Below are 25,297 nucleotides of genomic sequence, written 5' to 3'. Positions count from 1 at the left end.
GTCTTCCATGGTCATGTACTTATATCATAATACGAATTCGAAGATACTGTCTACACATTTCCTTACGAGTAAATATGCTGAGTATATCCGCTAAGAAAACCCCCTACGTTGGCGGACAAAGGCTGAAAACCAACGCTGTAACCGTCAGCCACGCGGCCAGTTTAATATTGCAAGGCAGTGCAAGTATTTTTGTATAATTTTTCCAGCTGTCGACGAAGTTATATTTTTATTTTCGAATTATAGGATGAAGTAAAGATGATATTTCGATTACACAAGAAAATGCATTTATTAACTGCTGCCTACTTGTAGAATCAAAGACGAGGATGAAAGCCCGCACATCAGCAGGCTCCAGCATAGGACAGAATATCCCTTGATAAATGGCAATGCCTGGGGCTATATCTGTCGATTACGTATATTCGAGTGAGGCTGGTCGTAGGAGTTACTTGTTGCCTAGTTACTCCCAGCAACCGATATTTTTGTATGGCGTATCGCGGTACATCCCCCCACCACAAGCAAAATAAGAAACATCTCAGCCCCGCCATCACTCTGTTGCTTCCATCACAAAACCACACCGTTTGCCAACAACCGTATCTCCGTCTCCCCCTGTCACGGTGACCACTTATAATCTTGCAACGTCCTCTTCATCGACGGCCTTTCCTTTCGAGCTTGTAAGTTGCCATTGTTTGGACCCCTCGCCACTATTACAACGGCGCTACTGGCCGCCCCTTTTCTCTCTCCAGAAGAACCGTGTCCCTCGATCCCACTAACATACATCCCTTCGTTGATTTACAGTCCTAGACATCCTCAAGAGGTCCCAGCTATTGCATTCTAGTGTAATCATGTCGGTATGCTTAAAAGAACCCCCCCGTCGAAGTGGTGTACCCCTTTAGAAACTAACGGTGTCTTCCCCTCATACAGGTCGCATCTGGGTACGTCTTCCTTACCTCTACCTCTACCGCCCTCATATATACGTTCCGTGGACAGAACGAGCTTTTGGGAATCACGGCTCCCAAGGCAAACGCTTGTCTCGATTGGATATTACTATAACGAAATGTCTGGGTCCACTGGCTAATGTGCGGGCTATACACAGAGTTTCGATACACCCTGACTGCATCACTGCATACGAGAAGTTACGACTTGGAAAGGGAGCTGGAAGGACAAAGTACATCATCTTCAAGATCTCCGATGACAAGAAGGAGGTTGTCGTCGATGATATCTCCACCGAAACAGACTATGAGGTTTTCCGTGAGAAGCTAGTCTCCTCCAGGGACGCCAAGGGAAAGCCTGTCCCTCGATATGCTGCATTGGATGTCGAGTTTGAGCTCGAGGCTGGAGAAGGATGGCGGTAAGTTTATATCTATATGTGCCATGCTTCCAGTGGCCACCCTTCGATCACTTTCACTAACATATCAAAACAGACAGAAGATCGTTTTCATTTCCTGGGTTCCTACTGAGACACCAGTCCTCGTAAGACCCTTTCTTTCCAGGATATATAAAACTACAGAATATCTTTCTAACAGACATCTGCTTTAGTGGTCCATGATCTACGCCACCACCAGACAGACCCTCAAGGACGCCCTTCACCCACACGTCAGCATCCAGGCCGACGACCCATCCGAAATCGAATGGTCTCACGTATTGGCAGAGGCCGGTGGCAAGAAGGCTAGCAAGTAGATAGTTATGAAATATCTGTGGGAACCCAAGGGACCTTTGACACCGTCACACAAATAGCATTTTGCCAGTGTTTTGATATCTCCTGTGATGATATAGCGTGCCGGTGGCTATTATGTTTCTATCCCCTCCTCTTTCACTTCTGACCATATCAATAATGCAAATTCGACACCACACCATGGGTCAAATTTCGTTTCCTTAGATCTATGAAGCTATATCTCGTGTGTAGATACCCGCTGTTTATAGAGCTTCTCGACGCCGCTCCTTCACACCGGTAATTGTTCTCTCAACCTGCACACTTCGTAGTAGCTCTCTGTAATCGCCCTGATGCGTGGTCACAGTTATATGTCGGCCTGTCAATCTTCTTGTATGTCCGCGGAGAATCGGCCATCCAACGAGGAATTGGAGCGTATGCGTCGGGAGGGAACATCCTGTGAGTCTAGGCCGTCAACCCACGCTATCTGCTTCTGCCGAGAACGAGGAAAACAGCATCGTGGAGGCGTATGTGTGCATCGTCTCTCTAGACGAGCGTCGCTTCTACCATGTATATGTGCTTGCTGTTGAGTGTGGACGTCGCAGCCAATCACAGCACCGCAATTTCCACGCTGAGTCAGCACCACGGAAACTTTCGTATCATATCATTCAAACCTCACAACATCCCAACTTCCTCTCTTCCAAGCGGTGATTTCAGGTCTGCAACTCTCCCTCCCGGCCCAGGAATCGATCTCCATCCACGCCTCGCCCTCTCTCCCTCAGTTCGTCTCTCTCCAATTAGGCCACCATGTCCTTCCGAGCCACCCCACGGGCCGTCGCGGGCACCGTCCGCTCCGTCTCGACTACATGCTCAAAAACCACTGTACGAAGCAATCATGTTTCATCAATTGGCTGCCTCAGCGCCCGTGTGCCAGTGAACAACCAGTCTGCGTCTCCCTCCAAACAGCAGGTCCGCTCTGCCTCCTCGGAACACGCCATTGCCAACCCTGTCCTCGCCGGAATCGAGAAGCGCTGGGAAGCCATGCCTCCTCAAGATCAGGCAGAATTGTGGATGAAGTTGAGAGACCGAATGAAGGTTGACTGGAAGGAAATGACTCTACAAGAGAAGCGAGCTGGTAGGTGATATTTTTATAACCATTGAGCATCAGTGAAACGTTTCTCGCGGAGTCTGCGGCTACGGGTACCTGAAACCGGCGTCATCAATTTATCAGACCTCTGAGCTCCATTGTGTCATTATATTGCGCCGAGGGAACGACCTTGGTTATTTACAGCGAAGAAAAGCCCTTTGCTAACTCGTTTCTTGCCACAATAGCTTACTGGATCGCCTTCGGTCCCCATGGCCCCCGTGCTGAGACCCCCAAGGGTGAGGGTATGAAGATCCTCGTTCAGATAATGAAATACGTCGTTATCTCTGCCGGTGTCTTTTATGCAACTCGTCTCCTCGCCAACCCTCCACCAAAGACCATGACCAAGGAATGGCAAGAAGCTACAAACGAATATGCTCTGGTACGATATATATCAACCTTTTTTCTTTTTCATATAAATTCTCACTCCGATAATGGCTTTGGATGGCTTCTAACATATATTTCCCCTCCAACAGAAAGAGAAGCTCGACCCCATCACTGGTATCAGCAGCGAAGGATATTCTGGCAAGGGTTTTGTACAAAGCCCACCAGCTGGCAAATAGATTCGATAACTTAATACGAAGATCCACAAAGAAAAAGACAAGACTTCCAAGACTAAACGTGAAGGCTTCTCTTTTACAGAATTTCGTTTTTGTCAGTGTGCCTGCCTTGGGGATTTTATATACCCGAACGCACATTCCAGATCAACTTGTGCAATATCAGAAAAAAACAACAATTAAAACTGTATTAATGGAATTGGAGACTGTATAGCCTATTCTTTTCCTTTCTCTTTCTTTTTTTTTCTCGTTCTGTCTGAAAGGAGGATTGCAATACTTGCCCTCTCCGTCCTCTTTACAGGTGTGCATATATCGACACTGGACACGGTCAAGGATGGAGCTCAACCCTCTCCCGATGATATATCCCCGTCCACCTGCCGTCATCCCCTCGATTTCCTATGTTGTTTTCTTGCCTGTACTTCATGTTCTATATATATAGCAAGTCATAGTTCTTTCGTTTCTCTCGGTCCGCTGTCAACTCATTTAGAACGTGTTCCAATGCTGTACAATTTACTACGATGCTACCGAGATGCCAGTCAATGTAGATAATCCAACTATTTGGTGGATTTTATATATCAAAGTACTCCGTATGCGTACCCTATTTTAGTAAACATGGCGGACTGGTGGGGCGACAATATCGTATGATTCTTGCAACAAACAAACAGTGATCTAACGACGTATATTCTACCAATTTACCAGTCAGTTAGAGCTTCGATGATATAAGATTGTTCGCCCGTTATCAAGTTCCATCTTTCGTCTGTACATTATAGCTATGCTGCTCTCCAAGCCTCGTTCCCAGACTTCGTTCCCAGCGATCCATAATTGCATACATTTACTTAAAAATCGCTCATCGTCCATACGTCCAAGTATCCAAAACATCCAATCATTAAATTCGACTATTGGCCTGCTATAAAATAAAACCAAGCTCGAACGACTGGGATTCATATATCCGCGCCTGTGCATGAACCGGGCGATGGATAAAACAAGATTTCCTGCTTAGCGATGACGTTCTGGCCAACAAGGACGGGGAGAGAGGAAAGGTGTAACCACTGTGCCGCCCCAGGCACATAACCTGCTCTTGAATGGAGGAGATAAGGAAAATAAGAAGCTAGTGGTAATCCCGGTGTTTGTCTCACTCAAGAGCAGAGGCGTTGCCACTTATTTTCTCCTGTCTTTTGTTGAGCTATTCTCCCCTCCGTCGTACTGCACCCCTGGGAGCTATCTTATCCCTCGTTCCTTGTCAACCCTTGGACCGATACACCCCTCGATTGACCGGCCAACAGCTCTCTGCACGGCTTTCGAAGTGCCCGTATAAATATCCGGGCTCTACCAAGTAAAGGTCAAGATGCTAAAACATACTTCTCCGCATGAGCCTATGGCTGCAAAGACGCCCAACGGCGCTCAGCAGGAACATACTTCTCCACAGGAACCTGTAGCTGCAAAGACTCCAGACGGCACCGGTCAGTATATGGAATACACTTTCATCTGTCCCTTCATGCAATCTTATTCAAACGACCTGGTTCCAACTTAACCTTTAAATAGGAGTCGTTGATTTGGATCCGTGGCTCGAGCCGTTCAAGGACGCTCTGAGAAGTAGATACAAAAGGACAACAGACTGGATCAAGAAGATCGACGAGACCGAGGGCGGACTAGAGAAGTTCAGCAAGGTATGTTCTCTAGTTCTATATCTAGACTGGGACTTTATAAAAGGTGAATGCTCGTGAAGTCGTCTGGGCTGATCAATATATACAGGGCTACGAGAAGTTTGGCTTTAATGTTAAGAGCAATGGCGATATCACGTATCGAGAATGGGCCCCCAACGCGGTTGCGGCGCACCTCATCGGCGATTTTAGTGAGTATACCATGTTATTATGCCAGTCTATGCATTAAACTAATATATGCACGAAAAGACAAATGGGATCGAACTGCGACGCCGCTGAAGAAGGATGACTTTGGCGTCTGGGAAGGTATCCTTCCGTCAAAAGATGGACAGCTTGCAATTCCACATAATAGCAAAGTTAAGGTACGATTCCCCATGATCTATACAAGGGAAAGAGTGCTGATCACCGGAGTAGATTACAATGACCACGCCATCTGGAGAGCAAATTGACAGGATACCAACTTGGACGACTAGAGTCACTCAGGATCTCAGTGTCTCCCCACTCTATGATAATGTATTCTGGCACCCACCCAAGGAGGAGCGATACACGTTCAAACACACCGCTCCTCCAAAGCCAGAGTCACTTCGAATCTATGAGGCGCATGTGGGGATATCATCCCCCAAGACGGAGGTTGCAACGTATGAGAATTTCACCAAGGTGATGCTCCCCCGTATCAAATACCTGGGGTATAATGCCATTCAGCTCATGGCAATCATGGAGCATGCATACTATGCAAGCTTTGGCTACCAAGTCAACAACTTTTTCGCCGCAAGCAGTCGTTATGGTACCCCAGAAGGCTTGAAGGAGTTGATAGACACGGCTCATAGCATGGGTATCGTGGTTCTCCTTGACGTGGTACACAGCCACGCGTCCAAGAACGTGTTGGATGGCCTCAACATGTTTGATGGGACCGATCACCTCTACTTCCACGCGGGAGGAAAGGGTAATCATGATCTCTGGGACAGCCGTCTCTTCAATTATGGAAGCCATGAAGTTTTGAGGTTCCTTCTAAGCAACCTGAGATTCTGGATGGAGGAGTATCAATTTGATGGCTTCCGATTTGACGGGGTCACAAGCATGCTGTACACTCATCATGGAATCGGAACGTAAGTGCTATTCCTGTTTTTCACATCGATATGCGGTATATTCTAACATGTATAGTGGATTTTCCGGTGGATACCATGAATACTTTGGTCCGTCCGTTGACGACGAAGGGATCACTTATCTCAGCATAGCTAATGAGATGCTCCATCAAATCTATCCAAACTGCATCACGGTCGCAGAGGACGTCTCTGGAATGCCTGCGCTGTGCTTGCCCCTAGCACTAGGAGGTGTCGGGTTCGATTACCGCCTGGCCATGGCAGTCCCGGACATGTATATCAAACTGCTGAAGGAGAAGACTGATGAAGAGTGGGATATGGCCAACTTGGCATTCACGCTTACCAACCGCAGACATGGCGAGAAGGCAATCGCATATGCTGAAAGTCATGACCAGGCGTATGTACCCTGAAATATCTCCACAGTTCTCAAAACTAGGCTAACAATGCATGATAGGCTCGTCGGGGACAAGACATTGATGATGTGGCTTTGTGACAAGGAGATGTACACAAACATGTCTGTCTTGACCGAGCTGACTCCCGCCATCGAACGTGGTATGAGCCTGCACAAGATGATCCGGCTGGTCACACACGGCCTGGGAGGAGAAGGCTACCTCAACTTCGAGGGCAACGAGTTCGGCCACCCCGAATGGCTCGATTTCCCTCGTGAAGGCAACAACAACAGCTTCTGGTATGCGAGAAGACAGCTGAATCTGACAGAAGATGACCTCCTTCGATACAAGTTCCTGAACGAGTTCGACAGGAAGATGCAGCTCACTGAAGAAAAGTATGCCTGGCTTCGTTCGCCACAGGCGTACGTTAGCCTCAAGAACGAGAAAGACAAGGTCCTGGTGTTTGAAAGGGCCGGACTACTCTGGGTGTTCAACTTCCATCCTTCCAGCAGCTTCACTGCCTACCGCGTGGGCGTTGAACAAGCAGGTACGTATCGCATCGTCATTGACACGGACGACAGCGAGTTTGGAGGATTCAACCGCAACGCCAGAGGAACGAGGTTCTTTACCACGGATATGGAGTGGAACGGGCGTAAAAACTATGCAGAACTGTATCTCCCGACGAGAACAGCCCTGGTAAGTTCCAGGTTCAGCCTTTTATGCAAGCTGAAACGCGGATGCTGACTGTCATATAGGTTCTCGCCCTCGAAGACACTCTGTAGAGACTACCGCAGACTCTCTACTCCGTAGTACTTTCATAGCACAGTGCCCAGTAATAACATAATAACCATAATCAAGTCTGTTATTTATTCTGATATTGATATTGATGTACTTGGCAGAGTGGACCGGCAACAAACGGACACCTGTAATTTTTCCACCACACAAAAAGCCGGACTTGGCTGGACGGAAGGCATTTACGAAGGCTGTTCCTGTAATACAATATAATACTGCATCTGTATACTCGTAACCTCACGCTAAACCCTGGCGTATCCGGAAGTACCAAGATGAGACGCATCCCTGTATTTACGTACCGTGACCACTAGCCGTATCCTAAATCAGTGACCACACCCGAACAGCTTTCTCGCTCTTTCTTCCCTTTTGCTTCAACCTCACCTCTTCATCCTCCTCCATCCACCCTCCACTCTTCACGCATTTCACCATGTTCAAGAGGTAAGATACAGGCTCAATGCACTCAATGGACCCTCACCACGCACCAGACTGCGTTTGCTGACCAGTTTTCCTCGCGTTAGCGGCGTTGCCCGGACCTTCGGAAGGTCTGCATTTGCACGACCTGCCTCCTCTGTCCTCTCTTCCACCCGACCAGCCTTCAAGAACAATGCTCTCCAAGCTCTCACAGCCAGATATGCCAGCACGGATGCTGCCAATGTCGGCAAGATCCATCAGGTCATCGGTGCCGTCGTTGACGGTACGTTTGGGCCCCGTAAACACGGTCGATGAAGAAATTTCATCATCTCGTCCGGTTGCCATTGGCATCAATTGAGCGACCTAGCTCGACTGCAATGCCATTGGTGATGGATAGACCTCGTTTTTGATGATGAAACTGATGAATTTGTACAGTGAAATTCGATACCGAAGTTCTTCCCTCCATTCTCAACGGTTTGGTGACCGACAATGGCGGACAGAAGCTCGTCCTCGAGGTTGCTGTAAGTATTCTCCGCATCAATTGCCACAGCAATTCGATGTCGTTGATGGCTAACTCGACGGCTTAGCAACATTTGGGTGAGAGAGTCGTGCGAACAATTGCTATGGACGGTACGTGTTGATATAACTCTCCAGCCTTGGCGTCAATTTCAAACCCAATAAATTCCAATACTAACATATCTTGAACTATAGGTACCGAAGGTCTCGTCCGTGGTGCCAAGGTCACTGACACTGGCTCCCCCATCATGATTCCTGTCGGTCCTGGTACTCTCGGCCGTATCATGAACGTCACTGGTGACCCAATTGACGAGCGCGGCCCAATCAAGGGTGTCAAGATGGCCCCCATCCACGCTGAAGCCCCAGAGTTCGTTGAGCAATCAACCTCTGCTGAGGTTCTCGTCACTGGTATCAAGGTCGTCGATCTCCTTGCCCCATATGCCCGTGGTGGTAAGATTGGTCTCTTCGGTGGTGCCGGTGTCGGTAAGACTGTGTTCATCCAGGAGTTGATTGTAAGTTATTGGAATACCCCATACTCATCGTTTCGAAATACTAATATACTGTAGAACAACATTGCCAAGGCCCACGGTGGTTACTCTGTCTTCACCGGTGTCGGAGAGCGAACCCGTGAAGGAAACGATCTGTACCATGAAATGCAGGAAACCCGTGTCATCCAACTTGATGGCGAGTCCAAGGTCGCCCTGGTCTTCGGTCAGATGAACGAGCCCCCAGGTGCTCGTGCCCGTGTTGCCCTTACTGGTTTGACCATTGCTGAGTACTTCCGTGATGAGGAAGGTCAAGACGGTGAGTTTCCTACAGAAATACTCAGATATAAATGATGGTGAAATTTCTAACGTGGTTTGCTAGTGCTTCTCTTCATCGACAACATTTTCCGTTTCACTCAGGCTGGTTCCGAAGTGTCTGCCCTGCTTGGTCGTATCCCATCTGCCGTCGGTTACCAACCCACTCTCGCCGTCGACATGGGTGGTATGCAGGAACGTATTACCACCACCACCAAGGGTTCCATTACCTCCGTCCAGGCCGTCTACGTCCCTGCTGACGATTTGACTGATCCTGCTCCTGCCACCACCTTCGCCCATTTGGACGCCACTACTGTCTTGTCCCGTGGTATCTCTGAGTTGGGTATCTACCCAGCTGTCGACCCTCTTGACTCTAAGTCTCGTATGCTTGACCCCCGTATTGTCGGTGAGGACCACTACAACACCGCCTCTCGTGTCCAGCAGATGTTGCAAGAGTACAAGTCCCTCCAAGATATCATTGCTATTTTGGGTATGGACGAATTGTCGGAAGCTGACAAGCTTACCGTCGAGCGTGCCCGTAAAATGCAACGTTTCCTCTCCCAACCCTTCACTGTTGCCCACGTCTTCACTGGTATCGAGGGTACCCTTGTCGACTTGAAGGACACCATCCGAAGCTTCAAGGCCATCATCAACGGTGAATGCGATGATCTCCCAGAAGGTACGTTATTCCTCCATCCATAATATCCCTTTTCTTTGAATAACTACTAACTCATAATTTGCAGCTGCCTTCTACATGGTTGGAGACATCGAGTCCGCCCGCGCCAAGGGTGAGAAGATCTTGGCTGAGCTTGAAAAACAATAGATGTGTGAAGATATGTAGATTAAAGAAACCACTCACCTTGTATCCCAAGCTTTGATTCCTGTTCATTTTAATTTAGTCTTCCCAGGAAACCTCTTTTTCATTTGTCGAAAGAAATGTATTTTTTTTGTAAGTTGATTGATATACGGACGGGCATCACTTGATATTTCCACGATCGAGAACTGTTTTATAGATATCATCCAAGGTCAGAATGTCCTTTGCTGTGTGCGTACTCTTCCATCCTTGTAACCTCCTCACTGCAACCGTAGCCCCAGGCCACGATGGCGAATATCCAACATTAGCGTCAACAATACTACGTTGCCACCAAGTCCATTTTATCGCTTCGTCCATGGCCTTGACCTCACTAATGCCCTCAACCAGTATTCCCCTAACCCGCCAGTTCGACCGGCCAAAACATCCGTCTGGAGGACTACTCCGGATAGAGTAAAAAGGTCGTCTCAAGCCGTGACTTCACACACACTAACACACGAACTGCAGCCACCTTCCCTTATCCCTCTGCATGTCTCTCTCTCTCTCTCTCTCTTGTCCCTCTGCAACTACGCCGTGGGGCCCTTCCAGCCAGCAGCTCGTGTCGGGCGTTGATATCTCACTCTCTGGTCCGTTGGCTAAGCCTCACAAGCCGGAATATACGGACACTTTGCCTGATGAAGACGCTTACTCAGCCTCTACCTCGGGCTGCTCTTCGGCGGGCCTCTTGGGCTGTGCTCTTCACATGTTCTGACGGGCGCGCAAGAGATGCCGAAATGGGAATACGAGGCCTGAGAGCTCCAGAAGAGCGCACTGGAGACTAACTTTTCTAGCTGGCCGGGGTTGGGACTACGGGGAACCTGGGAACTAGAGAGAGGCAGCAATGTTTACGGCGGTACTGCCTACAGATTACGTCCTCCTGGAGGGCTTTGCTGGGTGGGAAAAACGAGGAGTTTACGAGCGATATCCCCATCCACAGCTCGACAGGGCGTTTCCTGATGCCGCCTGATGAGGAAATGGAATCGTATCTTCTCTCTGGCTCGATCAGCTCTTCTCCGTATGCAGTAAAGAGCGTCCGAGCCAGTAAATTAGGGTTAAGCTAACTCGGCCAAATCGACAGCTGGGGGTGGAGTGTAGGGGTGGCATGGACAAGACTTTTTTCGTCATCCGGAAGCGACATAAATACCAACTTCCAACCCGGGGCTGGCGTGGGGACGTATATATTCTCTCTCGGTGTCCGTCCGGAGTAGATATACCCTTACTGGAGTTTCTGCATTCTAGATAGAGTGCCGATAACTTCGTTGTGTTCTCTTTTCCCGTTTTGTCCTTCCGTCCCTTTTCTAGATCACGACACATATATTGAGTACCATGAGAAGTACAACGTACTTGGCGGCCCTGCTGCCGCTTCTCGGAGCATCATATGCTGCACCGGAAGGTACCCGATGCCGCTGCACACCAGATCAGTCATGTTGGCCATCGTCAAGTCTATGGCAGACATTAAACAGAACCCTATCAGGGAACCTCGTCGCCGTCAAGCCCGTCGGATCAGTCTGCCACGACCCGACATATAACGGAGGACTTTGCGAGAATGTGCATGCTATGCAGTCGAATTCCCTCTGGAGGTCCTCGAAGCCAGGTGCAGTTCAGAATATCAACTGGGAGACATGGCCGGAAAAGAACGAATCATGCTATATCGACGGCCCTCGACAGGCTCCTTGCGGACAGGGCAGAGTCCCACTATACTCTGCTGTCGTCCACTGCCCTCAGGATATCCAAAAGGCAGTTCGCTTTGCAAGCAGATACAACCTTCGTCTGGTCATCAAGAATACTGGACATGACTTCCTTGGACGATCAACTGGGCCCGAATCCATGCAGATATTGACCCATAATATGAAGGAGATGAACTTCACTGATAACTTCGTGCCAGAGGGTAAGCGGGATGGTAGGGGTATTGGTCAAGCCGTCACCATTGGTGCTGGAGTTCAGCTGTTCGAGTTGTATGACGCTGCTGGCAAGAGGGGAATCACACAGGTTATTGGCCTATCAACCACAGTCGGGGCAGCAGGCGGGTATATCCAGGGTGGAGGCCACTCGCCCCTGGGGCCTTGGAAGGGGATGTCTACCGACCATGTTTTGGAGTACAAGGTCGTCACTGCAGATGTAAGTGTATACACCTCCCTTTTATCCCCATAAACACCAACTGACAGTTTCTCCAGGCGAAATTTGTGACTGCAAATGAATACAAGAACCCAGATCTGTTCTGGGCTTTGAGAGGCGGTGGTGGAGGAACGTTCGGCGTCGTTACCAGCGTCACTCTCCGGACTTTCCAGGATGTTCCAACCATCGCGTCACAGCTCAACATCACCATGGCCGGCAAGGCGAACGAATCCTACTGGGACGCGGTCGAGAAATTCCAAGCATTTATGCCAAACCTCAGTGATGCGGGCGGTTCAGGGTATTATTATCTCGTCCCTAACATCACTCTTGGTGGTCAGAACGCTGCCGCCGTCGTCACCTCATTCTACTTTGTCAATAAGACCGATAAAGCTTATGTTGACAAACTCTACAAACCTCTGTTTGCGAGCCTGTCAGCAATCCCGCGCATCAACGTGGCCAACGCCAATGTCCTGGCACCATCCTCAACTGAAGCCTTCCGGCCTGTATTCGGTGCTACACCACCACAAGATGGAGGTGGCATAAACATCCTGGGGTCTAGGTTGTACTCCAGAAAGCTCTTCGAAACCCCAGGTGGCGCTGCAAATCTCACAGCCGCCATTTCCAAACTCCAGTTTAACAACCTGCAAGTTGCCATCGGACATCTCGTTGCTGGTGGACAGGTTGCCAAGAACAAGGATATCAGAAGTGCTCTCAACCCATCTTGGAGAAAGGCGTTGGTTCACCTAGCGATTCCCCGCGAGTGGGATATCAGTGCCACATTCGCAGAGCAGGAAAGAGTCTCGACCAAGCTCACACAGGTCGAGATACCCATGTTAGCTGCCGTGGAGCCAGATATGGGCGCTTATACCAACGAAGCCGACGTCAACGAACCAAAGTTTCAACAGACCTTCTGGGGCTCGAATTACGGCATGCTCCTCCGCATCAAGAAAAAGTGGGATCCGAGAGGTCTGTTCTTCGTTCGCGCGGGAGTAGGGAGCGAGCCTTGGGATAAACAGGGGTTGTGTCGAGCATAGCAATAATAATAATGATGATAATGTGGCGCTGGTTAGAACATCGGCTGCTCGGCTTTGGTTATTTGAGTCTCGGCATAGGCTGATTAAATAGTTAATGATATTGCTTAATACTGCAACGTGTCTGTTTCTGTCAAGTTGACAACCTTGGATAGTTCTAGGATGAAAGAGAGTAGAGTCTGGAGTATCAGGAGTTGGAAGAGAAGAGGATGTTTTTATCTGATCGAGTCACGTGGAGATAAGATGGCTGCGGGGAGTCACATGTTCTTACCCCAGGTCGACGTTGCTGTAGACCGACTTGCTGCAACCGCCTCTGTCAACACAACTCGCATACACGCCCACAGCAATAGACAGCCTCCGATCCATGAGGTTCCTCTGTCCGTCCAGCTCTCTGCTCGTCCGGCCAGGGATGATGACGGTGACGGCGTCTGCCGCCCACTCCCGAGCTCGACTCTCGTACCTCGCCCTCTACTCAGTCCGTCGGAGCTTCTCAACTTCGGCTCGGAAGTCTACCCAGTTCCATAGATCCGATTTCACCAACCAGCCATATACGGGCAGCTATGAGACAGGAATACCTACACCGGGTCCATTGGGCTCTACACCTTCGTTCGGTGTTCCTCGGGTCACGCCCAAGGTGCTGAAGCAGCACTTGGACAACTTCGTAGTTGGACAGGACCGTGCAAAGAGGGTGCTGAGCGTTGCAGTCTACAACCATTACCAGAGAGTCCAGGAGCTACAGAGGAGGCTGGAGGAACATGAAGAGCTTCTCGCACAGAGAGCACGAAGGGAATCAATGGAGAGTCATCCGGTAGAAGGTGTGAAACCCCGTATCGGGCTAGGTGACGCAGCCTAGTAGTCTATCGTTCTATCGTTACATTCATTCCTAACCGATTCTATGGTGGATGTAGATGAGTTTCCAGGTCAGCAGCGGACCATACATCTTTCCTCCCCAAGGAGATACTATGATGACAATTTACCTCCAGGACGAGATCCTCTTGTTGACTCGTCCATTAACATGTTGGAGAAGTCCAACATACTTTTACTAGGGCCGTCAGGCGTGGGGAAGACGTTGATGGCAAAGACCCTTGCCCGCGTCCTCTCAGTGCCTTTTAGTATGTCCGACTGCACGCCGTTCACCCAAGCCGGCTACATCGGAGAAGACGCAGATGTATGCGTACACCGGCTACTTGCAGCTGCAAACTACGACGTTGAACAGGCCGAAAGAGGCATCATCTGTCTTGACGAAATCGACAAGATCGCCACAGCGAAAGTAAGTCATGGCAAGGACGTCAGCGGCGAAGGAGTACAGCAGGCGTTGTTGAAAATAATCGAGGGCACCACAATACAAATCCAAGCCAAACCTGAACGAAACGCTTCTCGTCCCGGGTCTGGAGGATCACAAAATTTCCCCGGCGGAAATGCCTCTGGAGGATCTTCATATAACCCAACTTCGGGCTCATCTGGAAAAGCGGAAGTGTACAATATTCGAACAGACAACATACTCTTCATATTTTCCGGGGCGTTTGTAGGTCTGCAGAAAGTTATCATGGATCGTATATCCCGCGGGTCCATTGGGTTTGGACAGCCACTACGGGCATCCTCGTCTCACAACGACTCAACACAGGCGAAAAACAACGCACCTATCCCTATTCTCCCCGGCTCTCAGGAAGAAGCACTATATAAGCAACACCTCCCTTTTTTTACGCCAACACAAACACCTACATCACCAGATGAAGAACCCATATATTTTAACCCTCTTGACCTAGCTACACCTAGCGACCTCCAAACTTACGGCTTTATACCAGAACTGATTGGCCGTATTCCTATCACATCTGCGTTATCCCCGTTATCACACGCCCTTCTCCTCCGGATTCTCACCGAGCCTCGCAATTCATTAGTAAATCAATATACCACTCTTTTTGCCCTTTCCGGAATAGAACTACGTTTTACCACTGCTGCTCTCCACAGGATTGCGTCAAATGCATTCGCCATGTCCACCGGAGCGCGCGCCCTACGAACAGAAATGGAATCCATTTTAGCAGATGCAATGTTCGAAGCACCAGGATCAAGTGTGAAATTTGTCCTTGTTACAGAGGTCGTTGCGGCACGAAAGGAGAAAGCCGTGTATCTTTCTCGTGGTCAAAGTGGAAAGTTCCATGCCTTGATCGCTGCAGAGGAAGGCGAATGGGAAGAACATATGAAGAGAGAGAAAGGGGATAGATCGAAGGGAGGCAAGGGCGGAAACCACTCACATAGCTTTGAGGAGTGGAGGTCACGCTCGACTGCAGGGTCAGCCGTGAGCGGAAGCTCTTAATTTATAGGGATGCAAGCGTTATTACCTGGCGTTGGAATTTGTATATAACAGGAGTATGGGTGATTTCATATCTCTTAAACGAATAACGACTGGAGTATTTGTTACTATTAATTTCCTGCTCCATTCTAGCACCTTTACATGTGTGCCAATGAGAAGTCCCTTTCAAATACTCCAGAACATTATCCAATATTCTGATGGAAAAGTTAAACAAGTTGAGGTAAACTTCAAAAGAAGAAACGAACTCACGCCTAGATGGGTATTATACAAGAGACAAAACGCCATTCCCCGTCCTTTTATAAGCTCCTGGGAATACAACCATATTAAGCCCCATTTGTATGTACTGTTTTATTAACATTGTCGGAGAGATGCTGGTCGTTCCGACTTTCCGTGGGCCCAGATGACTTCGCATCGGTAGCCTCAATACCAGCTTTCATGTGTCTGAAACGGAACTCTGGGTAATTCAGTGAGTCGATCTAATAATAGTAACTATATTAGTCTCAGTAGCGGTATTGAAGAGCTTTCCTGCCTTAATTTCTCCAGCGACATGACCTGGCATCTTTGAGAGTAAGGAATGACTTACATGGGTCCAACTCTTCCATCTCAACAGAGGTTTGCAATGAGTTATCACAGAAAAGTGTCTAAATTTTTCAACGTTCATGATTGCCCAGCCAGCGAAATACTCTACCAAGTGGTCGGTATTTCGTTCTTCTTGTGTCAAGCCCCTGGGTATAGTTGGGTGGTCGTTTTCAGGTCTGCAGCCATAACCAGGTAAATGGCGGGTAGAGATGATGGGATGATGCTGACCCTCATCATCGGTTTCGCCGTCTAGACTATCGGGAGACCCTTCTCGATAGGCATTGTAATGTCCAGTAGGATAGTCAGGTATGAGGGCCTTGATAAAACAGTAGATATGAAATAGGCTAGATGGGACCTGAAAGTTAGCCAGTTTCAATGTTTCTAAAATGGAAATGTAATAATGGTCACTTACGTCTCATCGGGCCACGTCTGACATCGTTCAAGTAACCAATCTTCTATAGTTGGCCGGAAAAACAACTTTCGGGTGCCTTTGGCCTCGCTATTCTGGAAGCTAGTGAAGAACCATTCCATAACCCTCAGTGCATTTTTGGAGTCATGAAGGATGAAGTCTTCGGTAATGAGGATTACGTGACCGTCGGGAAATAAACGTAGAATGTGGCAATTGTCGTCTACCCATTTGATTGGTGAAGCTAGGGATATTCTGAACATGCTTGTTCCGTGGTGGAGGAGTTGCTGAAGTTTTGGCATACTATCATAGGACTTAAACTTCTGATGGGACTGTATAAATGATAAACGACCCTATTAGTTGCATAGCCCTTTAGACATAGGGAAGATAGTAATGATAGTACTTACTAAAATTACACCTTGGGTTTCTCCGGTTGGCACGGTTGCCTCTTTTACGAACCGTTCCCAATCTCCCGGAATTCTATGACAGTAAGGTGGTATTCTTTTAAATATCAAAAATTGTTGGACCAGCTGATACTCCTCCTCCATCTCTTCGGGGAAAAGGATATAAAAAACATGTTTCGGATTCTTCTGCTTTGTAGAAAAACTTAGTTCCTCGAAGGAGATTCCAAATTCTTTCCAGAAGTAGGCCACAATATTTAGATCACGGTTAATTTTGGGCAGTGATCTAGGAGCAGCTTCTCGTGTGGGAGATGGTTCTCGCAAAGGAGGTGCTTCTCGTGGAGGCGGTGGTACTCGCAAAGGGAGAGATTCTCGTACGGAGGGTTCTTGCAACGGGGGCTGTTCTGGCAGAGGGGGTGGTATTTGCGATGGGAAAGATTCTCGCAAGGAGAGCTGTTCACGCAGGGGACTTGATGGCTTTTGCAAATGAGGCTGTTTTTCTGGAGCTGGCAATCGTGGTGTATTGATAACGACACTTGTAGTTGTCTGTGAAGACACCCCAGCTATTGGGGGGTTTAGAGTGCCCTTAGCTGGCGGTTCAGCCGATGGTACTGGTTCTAGAGGCGGCGGTGGCAGTGGTGGAGGGGGAGGAGGAGGAGGAGGTGGTGGTGGTGGTGGCGGTTGGGTCAACTCAGCGATGCTGAATCGACTTGTTACGGCAAGCTGGAGGTGCTTAGAAAAGGGGAAGGAATGATTTACGTTGAGAAAGCCCCATTCGGCCGCCTTAGACGAGTAAATGACTAGGTTGCACTGACGTTCTGGGTGGTTGGAAGACCAGAAAGCAATTGACCGAGTCTGAAGTAAATAGTCCGCCATATCCTTTACCTCGTCAGCCGTATCGTCATATGGCGCAACATAGCCGTGGCCAAATATTCTGTTGGGTCTCTATAATTAAAGACGGTGATTAATGATAAGAATTTGTAGCTTTGGAAAAGAGTTCATTACCTACCTGTTGACACATGTCACGATATTTATCCAAGGAACAGACTTGTCCAAAGTCAAGAGCAATACGATAGTCTCTCTTGAGAGAAACAAGCATCTTTTTAATCTGAAAATGAAGGCCCACGAAGCGTACATCTCCAATGATCTTTTTCTGCGCGCCAAATAGTAGATACACCAGAACATCACCTTTGTCAAAGGAGCGCCACTGGCGTGGTTTCTGGGTATCCATATTGTCACGAGGCTCGACGGTTCGATCCTGTAACGATGGCACAATTTCTGGATTGCGCATAATCGTAGCTGGGTTACGGTCGCCTACTTCATCAAATCTGCTTGGCCGTATGTTGACCAACGGCATGCCAGGAGCCCATGAACTGCCTCCTACCCACCGTGGAGGTGGGTCTTCGTATGAGTCTCTCCGAGGTGGAACTGGCGAAGGTGGCCTCCTTGGCTGGGGTTGGTGCATTGGAGCCAATTCTGGAGCTGGCTGTTGCTGTGCCGGTCTTGCTTCGGTCGGAGTCCCTGATACCTGAGCTGGATTTATAAGTCTATCATTCGAAGCAGGAACTTCTGGTTGATTTACAGGGGCTCTCTCAGGTAGAGCGTTAGTATCATTGGTTTCATTCGCGTCATTAGTATCTGGGGGCGGCGGATCTGTAGGTGTGGTGTTCGAAGGAGAATCATCTTCATTTTGGGCAACGAATAAGTCTTCTGACGAAGGTGTCCTGGGTCGTTTTCTAGATATCAACCTTTCCGGGAGGGTTGATCCTGCTGTAGCTGTTAACCACTCGCTGGGAGGCCGAAGGTCAAGTTGGGATATATCAGGAGCCCTCTCAGCCCGGGACATCTTTTGGTGTTTCCATTGGTTGGAAAGGGTTCGAAAAAGTCCGTCATTAGGAGGCTTCGTGGGTTGTCGTCTCCCTGCTGTCACCACAGACGGACCACCCCTACGAGCAGTTGAGCGTGCAGGAAAATCAAATGAGACGGCCGTAGAGACAGTGTTGTTGGCGTTCGAACTGGGCGTTGAAGATGGTTTTGTGAGTGGCTTGTCCTGAGGGGGTTTGGTATTGATAGGAAGTTTTCTGGTGGAAAGTTTTGGAGTAGGGCGCTCGGAATGTTTTATAGTTGGAGGTACTGTCTGTGCTGCTTTTGATGCCGAAGCAGGAGGTATCTTGATCTGCTTGGGCGGTTGAGAGGCCTGGCGCAATGCTGTCTTAAAGGACCGGCCATTTCCTGTGTCCGGATTGCCCCTGGTACCAGCAGATACTGGTGTCCTCCGAATTGGCGACGACTTCTTCTTTGGCAGCAGCTCAATTCGCCCCTTTCCCGAGCTAGGGGAGCTTTCGTCCGTAGACTCACCGCTGCTATCGTCGCTGCTGCTTTCACTGGCTTCCTTATCGCCCTTTAAGCCGGCCTTTTCTTCTTCAGATTCACTCTCACCAAGTCCAAGGCGCATCCGCTTAAGTCTTCGTTTTCTCTTCCTTCGCTTCGTGGCTTCTTCAACATCTTTAACAAGCTTCTCAAACGCAGCCAGGTCAAATTTGGGCTCTGTTCCTCGCTTAATTGCCTCCTTCTTCTCGTTCCATTCCTTTAGAGTAGTTTCAGGGTCTCCAAAATTCTCAACTGGCTCCCAGGACGACCGGTGCAAGGGGTATCCCTCCCACTTGACAAGGTATTCTAGTTCCCCTGTACTTGTGGCTCTTTCGGCCAGCACTCCCACGATGTTGTATTCATCTCTGGGCTCACTGGGCGCTGTAGAGGTGACCGAGATGGCATCATCATCATACTCGTCCTTGTCTACGGCGCGTCTAGCCATCTGAACCGGACAGGCCTAAACAGAGAGTGATACGTTCAAGTTGACCAAAAATAAGCGAGAGGAGCTTGTCATTCTTAGCTAGCTATCTAGCTGTAGAGAAGTACAGGCGCGGCTGCTGTAACTAGATGAGAACAGCTTCGTGTGTTTCTCTTCACTTACTTATAGCGCGGTAACCTGCTCAGCTCACTCCAGTCCATCCTAAGAGGCCATGCAGCCTAGAGACGCGCCCCAGGCTTCTCTGCTTCTCTGCCTCTCTTGACGTTGTCGTTGTCGTCTCTTTTTACATTTCCAACATCGAATTTCACATAGAAGTTCTGATATTGCGCTAAACTACTTTGGGCCTATCAATGACATAACCAGTCTTTATTACTCAGCAAGTCAACCATAAGTCACTTGTACCTTATCTTGAGTGGTAGACAGCATGTAAATTAAGGTACCATATACCCCAGGCAGACTACGCCGTAAAAGCACAACAACCAAACCGCCGTCAAATCCACCAAGTCAGGGGAGCGTCCGTACTAGCTACATCTGCCCTCTTGTTACGAACATTAGACACGAACAGCTGGCCTCTGGGAGAAATTCTACACATCTCATTCGCACCTCGAAGTCCTCTGACTTATTACGCCTTGCGGTTCCGGTCTACAACTCCCGCTTCAACCTCTTTTTACTCCCTGTTCTCACTCTGAGGAAGCCCTGCTGCCTGCTCCTATCGGGATTCCCTCACAGCCGTCCTCATGGCTAACGACGAATATGATGTGAGTTATCCGGCTGCTGAGCACCTTTCGGTTCATGAGATCTAACGCATGACCCATAATATAGTTCCTTTTCAAGGGTTTGTCGCCGCTCCCCGCACGCCTATCCGCATGCCACCAAGATCTAGCTGAAGGCGCCCCCCCTCCGGCATCAAGGGACAGAGAGATAGCTAACGACCTTCGATTTGTATAGTGGTGCTCATTGGAGACTCTGGAGTCGGAAAGTCCAACCTGCTTAGCCGATTCACGCGCAACGAATTCAACCTTGATTCCAAGTCTACGATTGGTGTAGAGTTCGCTACTCGATCTATCCAGGTCGACTCGAAGACCATCAAGTCTCAGATCTGGGATACTGCCGGACAGGAAAGATACCGCGCTATAACTTCTGCCTACTACCGTGGCGCTGTCGGTGCGCTCCTCGTTTACGATGTCAGCAAACACCAGACATATGAAAATGTTACTCGGTGGTTGAAGGAGCTACGGGATCATGCCGACTCGAATATCGTCATCATGCTGGTCGGGAATAAGAGCGATCTTAGACATTTAAGGGCTGTGCCAACAGAGGAGGCCAAGCAATTTGCGAGTACGTTATGATCCTCTCCGGGGTAATGATATAACTCTACAATCCTTTACTAACCTTATTATGTGATAGGCGACAACAACCTCTCATTCATCGAGACATCTGCTTTGGATGCAAGCAACGTTGAACTTGCCTTCCAAAATATCCTTACCGGTAAGAGGCCCTGTTTCGTATGCCAACCTTTGCCTTGAACCTTGATCTGACCATGCCCTTTCTATAGAAATCTTCCGTATTGTATCGAGTAAGGCTCTTGAGAGTGGCGATTCTTCCGCAAACCAGCTCGGTGACCGCAAGGTCGTAGAGATCACCAAGACTCCCGACTCCGAGAAGAAACCAGGGTGCTGTTGATCGAGCCCCCCCTTGTTTCTACGTGTTTACGTTGGATGTCATTCAATGTGCAAAGCAACTCTGAAGGGTACTACTGGTGGCTGGAGCTTCATATACTGGCTTTCTTTTGTGCTGTGTTTACATTTCTGCTTTTCCCGCCTCCGTTCCCTTCTTCATCCGGCTTAGGATATGATCGGTTTCCCTTCTTTTCCAGACCCAATTCTACAACGAACTTTTTTATGTTAGGAAATGTCTTCTTCTTTTTTTTTGTCCTTCTTACATCCTAATTATTTTCTAACTCCCTTCCTATATCCTCGCGGTATCCCTGTGGGTTTAATTTTCACCACCGGCAGCTTTCCTTCTTCCTTCTAGCCATGCTCATATTTAAGAATGCCTTCCCTGTCCTGTCCACTCCACCGCCCATCTTTTCGACAAGTCAGAAACTTAAATCACCAAACCTGAAATATGAATGATAATGGCATATGCGGAGACTGGAGCAATTATTTGTGAGAGACGTTCGAAGCAGGACGGATGGCAGCACTACTTGTCTCGTTTCACCTGTGTTCCATACATGTATGATAAAGATTAACATTTCATTCTCAGTTCTAGGCGGCTCGTGCGGAAAATTAAATAATGCGTCGAATAAGAATGTCCTATTGGGTCACTTGATAGCCTTAAAAACAAAAGCAAAGGATTCAAGGAGCTAGCGTTTATCGGGCTTAATCTTTTATAGTTGCATCTCGGAGATCTTAAAACGAATTGAAAAGCAGAGTAATGATAAATTAATGCAGCCAAAGGCCGAGGCTCACAGGAAACTAAGTATATCAATATTAAAGGAGAAAAAAAAATAACCGAGCTCAATATCTCACGAAACACCGTTCATGGACACTCAATAGAACATTCAAAGTGAACCATCAGAAACCCGTCTTCGCGATGCCTAGTTCCTGGTCACAGATAGCATCTTTGAAAGCATCTAGATCTTCTCCGCGCTCATTAATTACCCACTCAAGGGTCTGACCGAAGGTTTCACCGTTATTCTCAAACCAGTCTCCGATTGACTTGACGTATCGTTCAACTTGCTCCTTGAGCCGCGCATTCTCCCTCAGCCAGATGACCTGTCCCGGATCGAGTTTCAACATGTCTTCCACCACGTAGTAGTGTGGAATTTCATCACCCCAGCCTTCGATGCCTGGGTCATGATATAGATCAGAACGGAACTTGGTGGCATACTTGTTCGTTGAGCCGGTAAGGTAACCTGCGCCAAGACGATCGTGCTTCGAAGGGTCAAGGAAGAAGGTTTCCTGCTCGTGCGGAGGAGTGTGCGAGCGATAGGGATCTGCAAAGTGAAAGTCGGATGAACCGTGCAAAGGTGGGTAGTTCAAGTGAATGTTAAATGACAGGGACTGTGCATTCTCCGGAAAGCGCTTGTGGAACTTTCGTTGGATTGTACCATTGCTGGGGCAAATGTGATTCTGCACCACTTCTCGAATCACTAGTCGTGTATCTTCCATCTCAGCCAGTTCACCAGTCGACCAATTATGTAGCAACTCCGCTCGCTCGCGAACTACTCCAAGTACAGCTCGCGATGCACGTGGATAAAATGGGCTATGAAAAGAACGAGAATATAGCCACAATCGATAAATGGCACGACGAAGGGTGTACCGTTCGTCGTCTGTCAATAGTCGTCTATCCTCGAAGTCAATCTTCCACTTCTTGACAGGATAAATCTCCTCCCACTTTTTTGCAACACGCCCAACCGCAACGATTTGTTGGAGTAAGTTCATCGAAAGCGGAGCTTCACGAATCATATGCGCTGGCTGGCTGGAGTTCTGAGTCACAAGTTGAATAATATCTTTCAGCGGTCCATACTCGGCTTCTGCGGCGTAGGCGAGCAGCGGTAACTTTTGGGATGATGCAAAAATGCCGTGAAAGCGGCGACAGGTAAGTGCTAGATTCAAGACGTCGGCAATAGACGTGCAAGATTGGAATATTTGGAGCAATAGCTCCGTCGGAAATAGATAAGTCAACATTCTGGCAGTAAATCGATAGTTCCTAGTAATTCCGTACTTGTTAGCTCGGTTGTCCGTATATTACAACTATAAGGCGGACATACACTTCTGTAATTTAATTTTGGTTCTTCAACCTCAGGTGTAGTCTAATTTTGGGGCGCAGATTGACCTTAACTGATCCGTTTGGTGACAAAATAAAGGATAATAAAATAATAGAGTATTAAGAAAAAGATTCTGATACCACCGGGAAGCAACGACACGGACAGATAGTTGATAGCTCCCTATTCAAGGTAAATATATCAAGCAATCTCTCCGTGGACGGTAACGTATGGTTCAAAGGGAGGCCACCCCTCCGTCCCGGGGGGCTATAAAAAGGGTGATCACATCCCCGTGATCATTGATCAATGGTAGATTCACACTAGAAGTGTCTCGAAGCCGCAGAGGGCTGGAGCTGATAGAAAGCGCCATTGTTGTGTAGATGGTGGTTGAGAAGAAAAGGAAGAAAGCTCGAAAGTTGAAGTCGCGCGCTGGAATATTTTGATTATGTAATGCTAATTTACATTGAACTGGGCTTGGCATTAAAATGCTTGGCTTTTGATATCAAGATGAAATCGAAGGAGGATGAATGAAAATGCATCAGATTAATAGTTGGACTCCTATTTACACCGGCCAGCTTTTAGAACGTCACGGATATTTGAATAGCAAAAGATCCAGTTTCCACCCCAAGACCCAGGAAGTAAAAAAATGAAACTCAGAAAGGGAACATTGACTATGCGAACAAGACCCTTGAATCGAGCTCATCCACCTTCTTGTCTTTTGATCCCTCAGTATTAAGTCCTAGCTCCGTCTTCTTGACATTTCTATCAATCTGTCCCGTCCTTCTGGCGGTGTATCGAGTGGCCTTCTTAATGCGAATCTCACGACGAACCTGGTTAGGGCTAACATATTCGCGATTTTCATAGATAACCGGTCCACCAAAGCTTCCTTCTAAGATCACGATGGGTGTCAAGACAAATCGTGGCCCAATTTCCACTAGAGAGATTTCAGGCCCGCCCTTGGTGGCGCTGGTGCCCTTTGATTTCTTCTTCTTTTCTTTCGCAGCCTTTTCAAGCTCCTCTTCGGCCTTCTTAGTGGCGGTAGCCACATCTGTCTCCCTAATTTCGTAAACGCGGATCCATATTTTCCCATCCACGGCGAATATACCAATCACTCGATCGATAAAGGGCTTCATCCCTCTAACGCCTCGCTTTGGCACGCTGAAAACGCTTCGTAGCATTTCCCTGACCAAACCCCTCCATTCATTTCCCTTTTGTAGAACAACGTTATCATCAAAGGATGGGTCAAAGACGACAATTCCTCGCCCACCCTTGAGACAGTTACCAGCGAATCCGGTACCCAGTTCGCCCATGGTATGTAAATTGGTGACGCTGAATTTGATGGTGGGTCCGTTTGGAGGCCGTGAGAGCCACAGGTATAGATCCTGACCTTGTTTGCGCGCCTCGAGGAAAAAGACTACATTGCAAGAATGGAGATCGGCGAGTGAGTTGAGGAGAAAGTTGTATCCTTGAGATTTTTTGGTGTCGAGTTTGCTTTCTTTATACGTGTGTGGGAGGAGGGCGGTAAGGTCGGTAACAAGGTGACGGTGTCTATTCAGCAATTAGCACCATACTACGTACGATTTTTTAAGAAAAGAGGGGAAAGGCGTACCTGTACGAAACACCTCTCGAGGTAAGCACTAGAACTCTAGTTTTAGGCATAAAAGAGGGATTCTTTTGCGATTGTGGGCTCTTCTTTGGCGTCGTCTTTACGGCGCCATCTTCATCTTCACCATCCTCCTCCTCATCCTCTAGATCATCTTCGTCTGATATTTCCTCGTCCTCGTCGCCGTCACTGCTGACCTCGTCGTCAAACTCCTCCATCATGTCAACGTCCATGTCCTCATTGTCGTCATCATCCCTGGAAACATCATTCTTCTTCCGTTTCGAAAGCGATTTATAAACAGAAGCCATTTTATCTGCAGCAATTGGGAAAATTGTCGAGTTATTTCGTTTTGCGCAGGTTCTAAGAGCTCTTTCACCATAATTTTTTTAAAGATAAATTATATTG

The 25,297-nt window shown here is 48.3% G+C and overlaps 6 protein-coding genes across 6 annotated transcripts; 4 read left to right on the top strand and 2 right to left on the bottom strand.

Annotated features, from left to right (window-relative positions):
* Window positions 1–2,452: 2,452 nt before the first annotated feature.
* GIQ15_06805 (cytochrome c oxidase polypeptide V) lies at window positions 2,453–3,352 on the top strand (the record flags this gene model as incomplete). Its single annotated transcript, XM_033554222.1, has 3 exons — window positions 2,453–2,780; window positions 2,978–3,171; window positions 3,266–3,352. The coding sequence occupies 3 exons, from the start codon at window positions 2,453–2,455 to the stop codon at window positions 3,350–3,352; spliced, it is 609 nt and encodes a 202-aa protein (XP_033403737.1).
* Window positions 3,353–4,691: 1,339 nt separating this feature from the next.
* GIQ15_06804 (1,4-alpha-glucan-branching enzyme) lies at window positions 4,692–7,278 on the top strand (the record flags this gene model as incomplete). Its single annotated transcript, XM_033554221.1, has 8 exons — window positions 4,692–4,806; window positions 4,889–5,013; window positions 5,057–5,198; window positions 5,257–5,369; window positions 5,422–6,113; window positions 6,169–6,504; window positions 6,562–7,192; window positions 7,252–7,278. 8 exons carry the CDS (start codon window positions 4,692–4,694, stop codon window positions 7,276–7,278), a joined length of 2,181 nt encoding a protein of 726 aa, XP_033403736.1.
* A 437-nt stretch (window positions 7,279–7,715) lies between these two features.
* GIQ15_06803 (ATP synthase subunit beta) lies at window positions 7,716–9,838 on the top strand (the record flags this gene model as incomplete). The annotated part of the gene is made up of 8 exons (XM_033554220.1): window positions 7,716–7,726; window positions 7,792–7,982; window positions 8,135–8,220; window positions 8,287–8,329; window positions 8,411–8,727; window positions 8,782–9,019; window positions 9,083–9,694; window positions 9,759–9,838. The coding sequence occupies 8 exons, from the start codon at window positions 7,716–7,718 to the stop codon at window positions 9,836–9,838; spliced, it is 1,578 nt and encodes a 525-aa protein (XP_033403735.1).
* Window positions 9,839–11,243: 1,405 nt separating this feature from the next.
* Window positions 11,244–15,325, top strand: GIQ15_06802 (ATP-dependent Clp protease ATP-binding subunit clpX; the record flags this gene model as incomplete). Its single annotated transcript, XM_033554219.1, has 6 exons — window positions 11,244–11,286; window positions 11,340–11,983; window positions 12,040–12,969; window positions 13,304–13,826; window positions 13,995–14,179; window positions 14,228–15,325. The coding sequence occupies 6 exons, from the start codon at window positions 11,244–11,246 to the stop codon at window positions 15,323–15,325; spliced, it is 3,423 nt and encodes a 1,140-aa protein (XP_033403734.1).
* Window positions 15,326–22,096: 6,771 nt separating this feature from the next.
* Window positions 22,097–23,212, bottom strand: GIQ15_06801 (F-box domain-containing protein; the record flags this gene model as incomplete). Its single annotated transcript, XM_033554218.1, has 1 exon — window positions 22,097–23,212. One exon carries the CDS (start codon window positions 23,210–23,212, stop codon window positions 22,097–22,099), a length of 1,116 nt encoding a protein of 371 aa, XP_033403733.1.
* A 748-nt stretch (window positions 23,213–23,960) lies between these two features.
* On the bottom strand, window positions 23,961–25,200 carry GIQ15_06800 (ribosome biogenesis protein BRX1; the record flags this gene model as incomplete). The annotated part of the gene is made up of 2 exons (XM_033554217.1): window positions 23,961–24,837; window positions 24,899–25,200. 2 exons carry the CDS (start codon window positions 25,198–25,200, stop codon window positions 23,961–23,963), a joined length of 1,179 nt encoding a protein of 392 aa, XP_033403732.1.
* Between the last annotated feature and the right edge of the window lie 97 nt (window positions 25,201–25,297).

This window comes from Arthroderma uncinatum, assembly GCF_011692745.1.
Source record: "Arthroderma uncinatum strain CBS 119779 chromosome Unknown scaffold5, whole genome shotgun sequence".
NCBI lineage: Eukaryota > Fungi > Ascomycota > Eurotiomycetes > Onygenales > Arthrodermataceae > Arthroderma > Arthroderma uncinatum.
The sequence above is the reverse complement of the archived record's forward strand: the minus strand, read 5'-3'. Positions and strand labels throughout refer to the sequence as shown.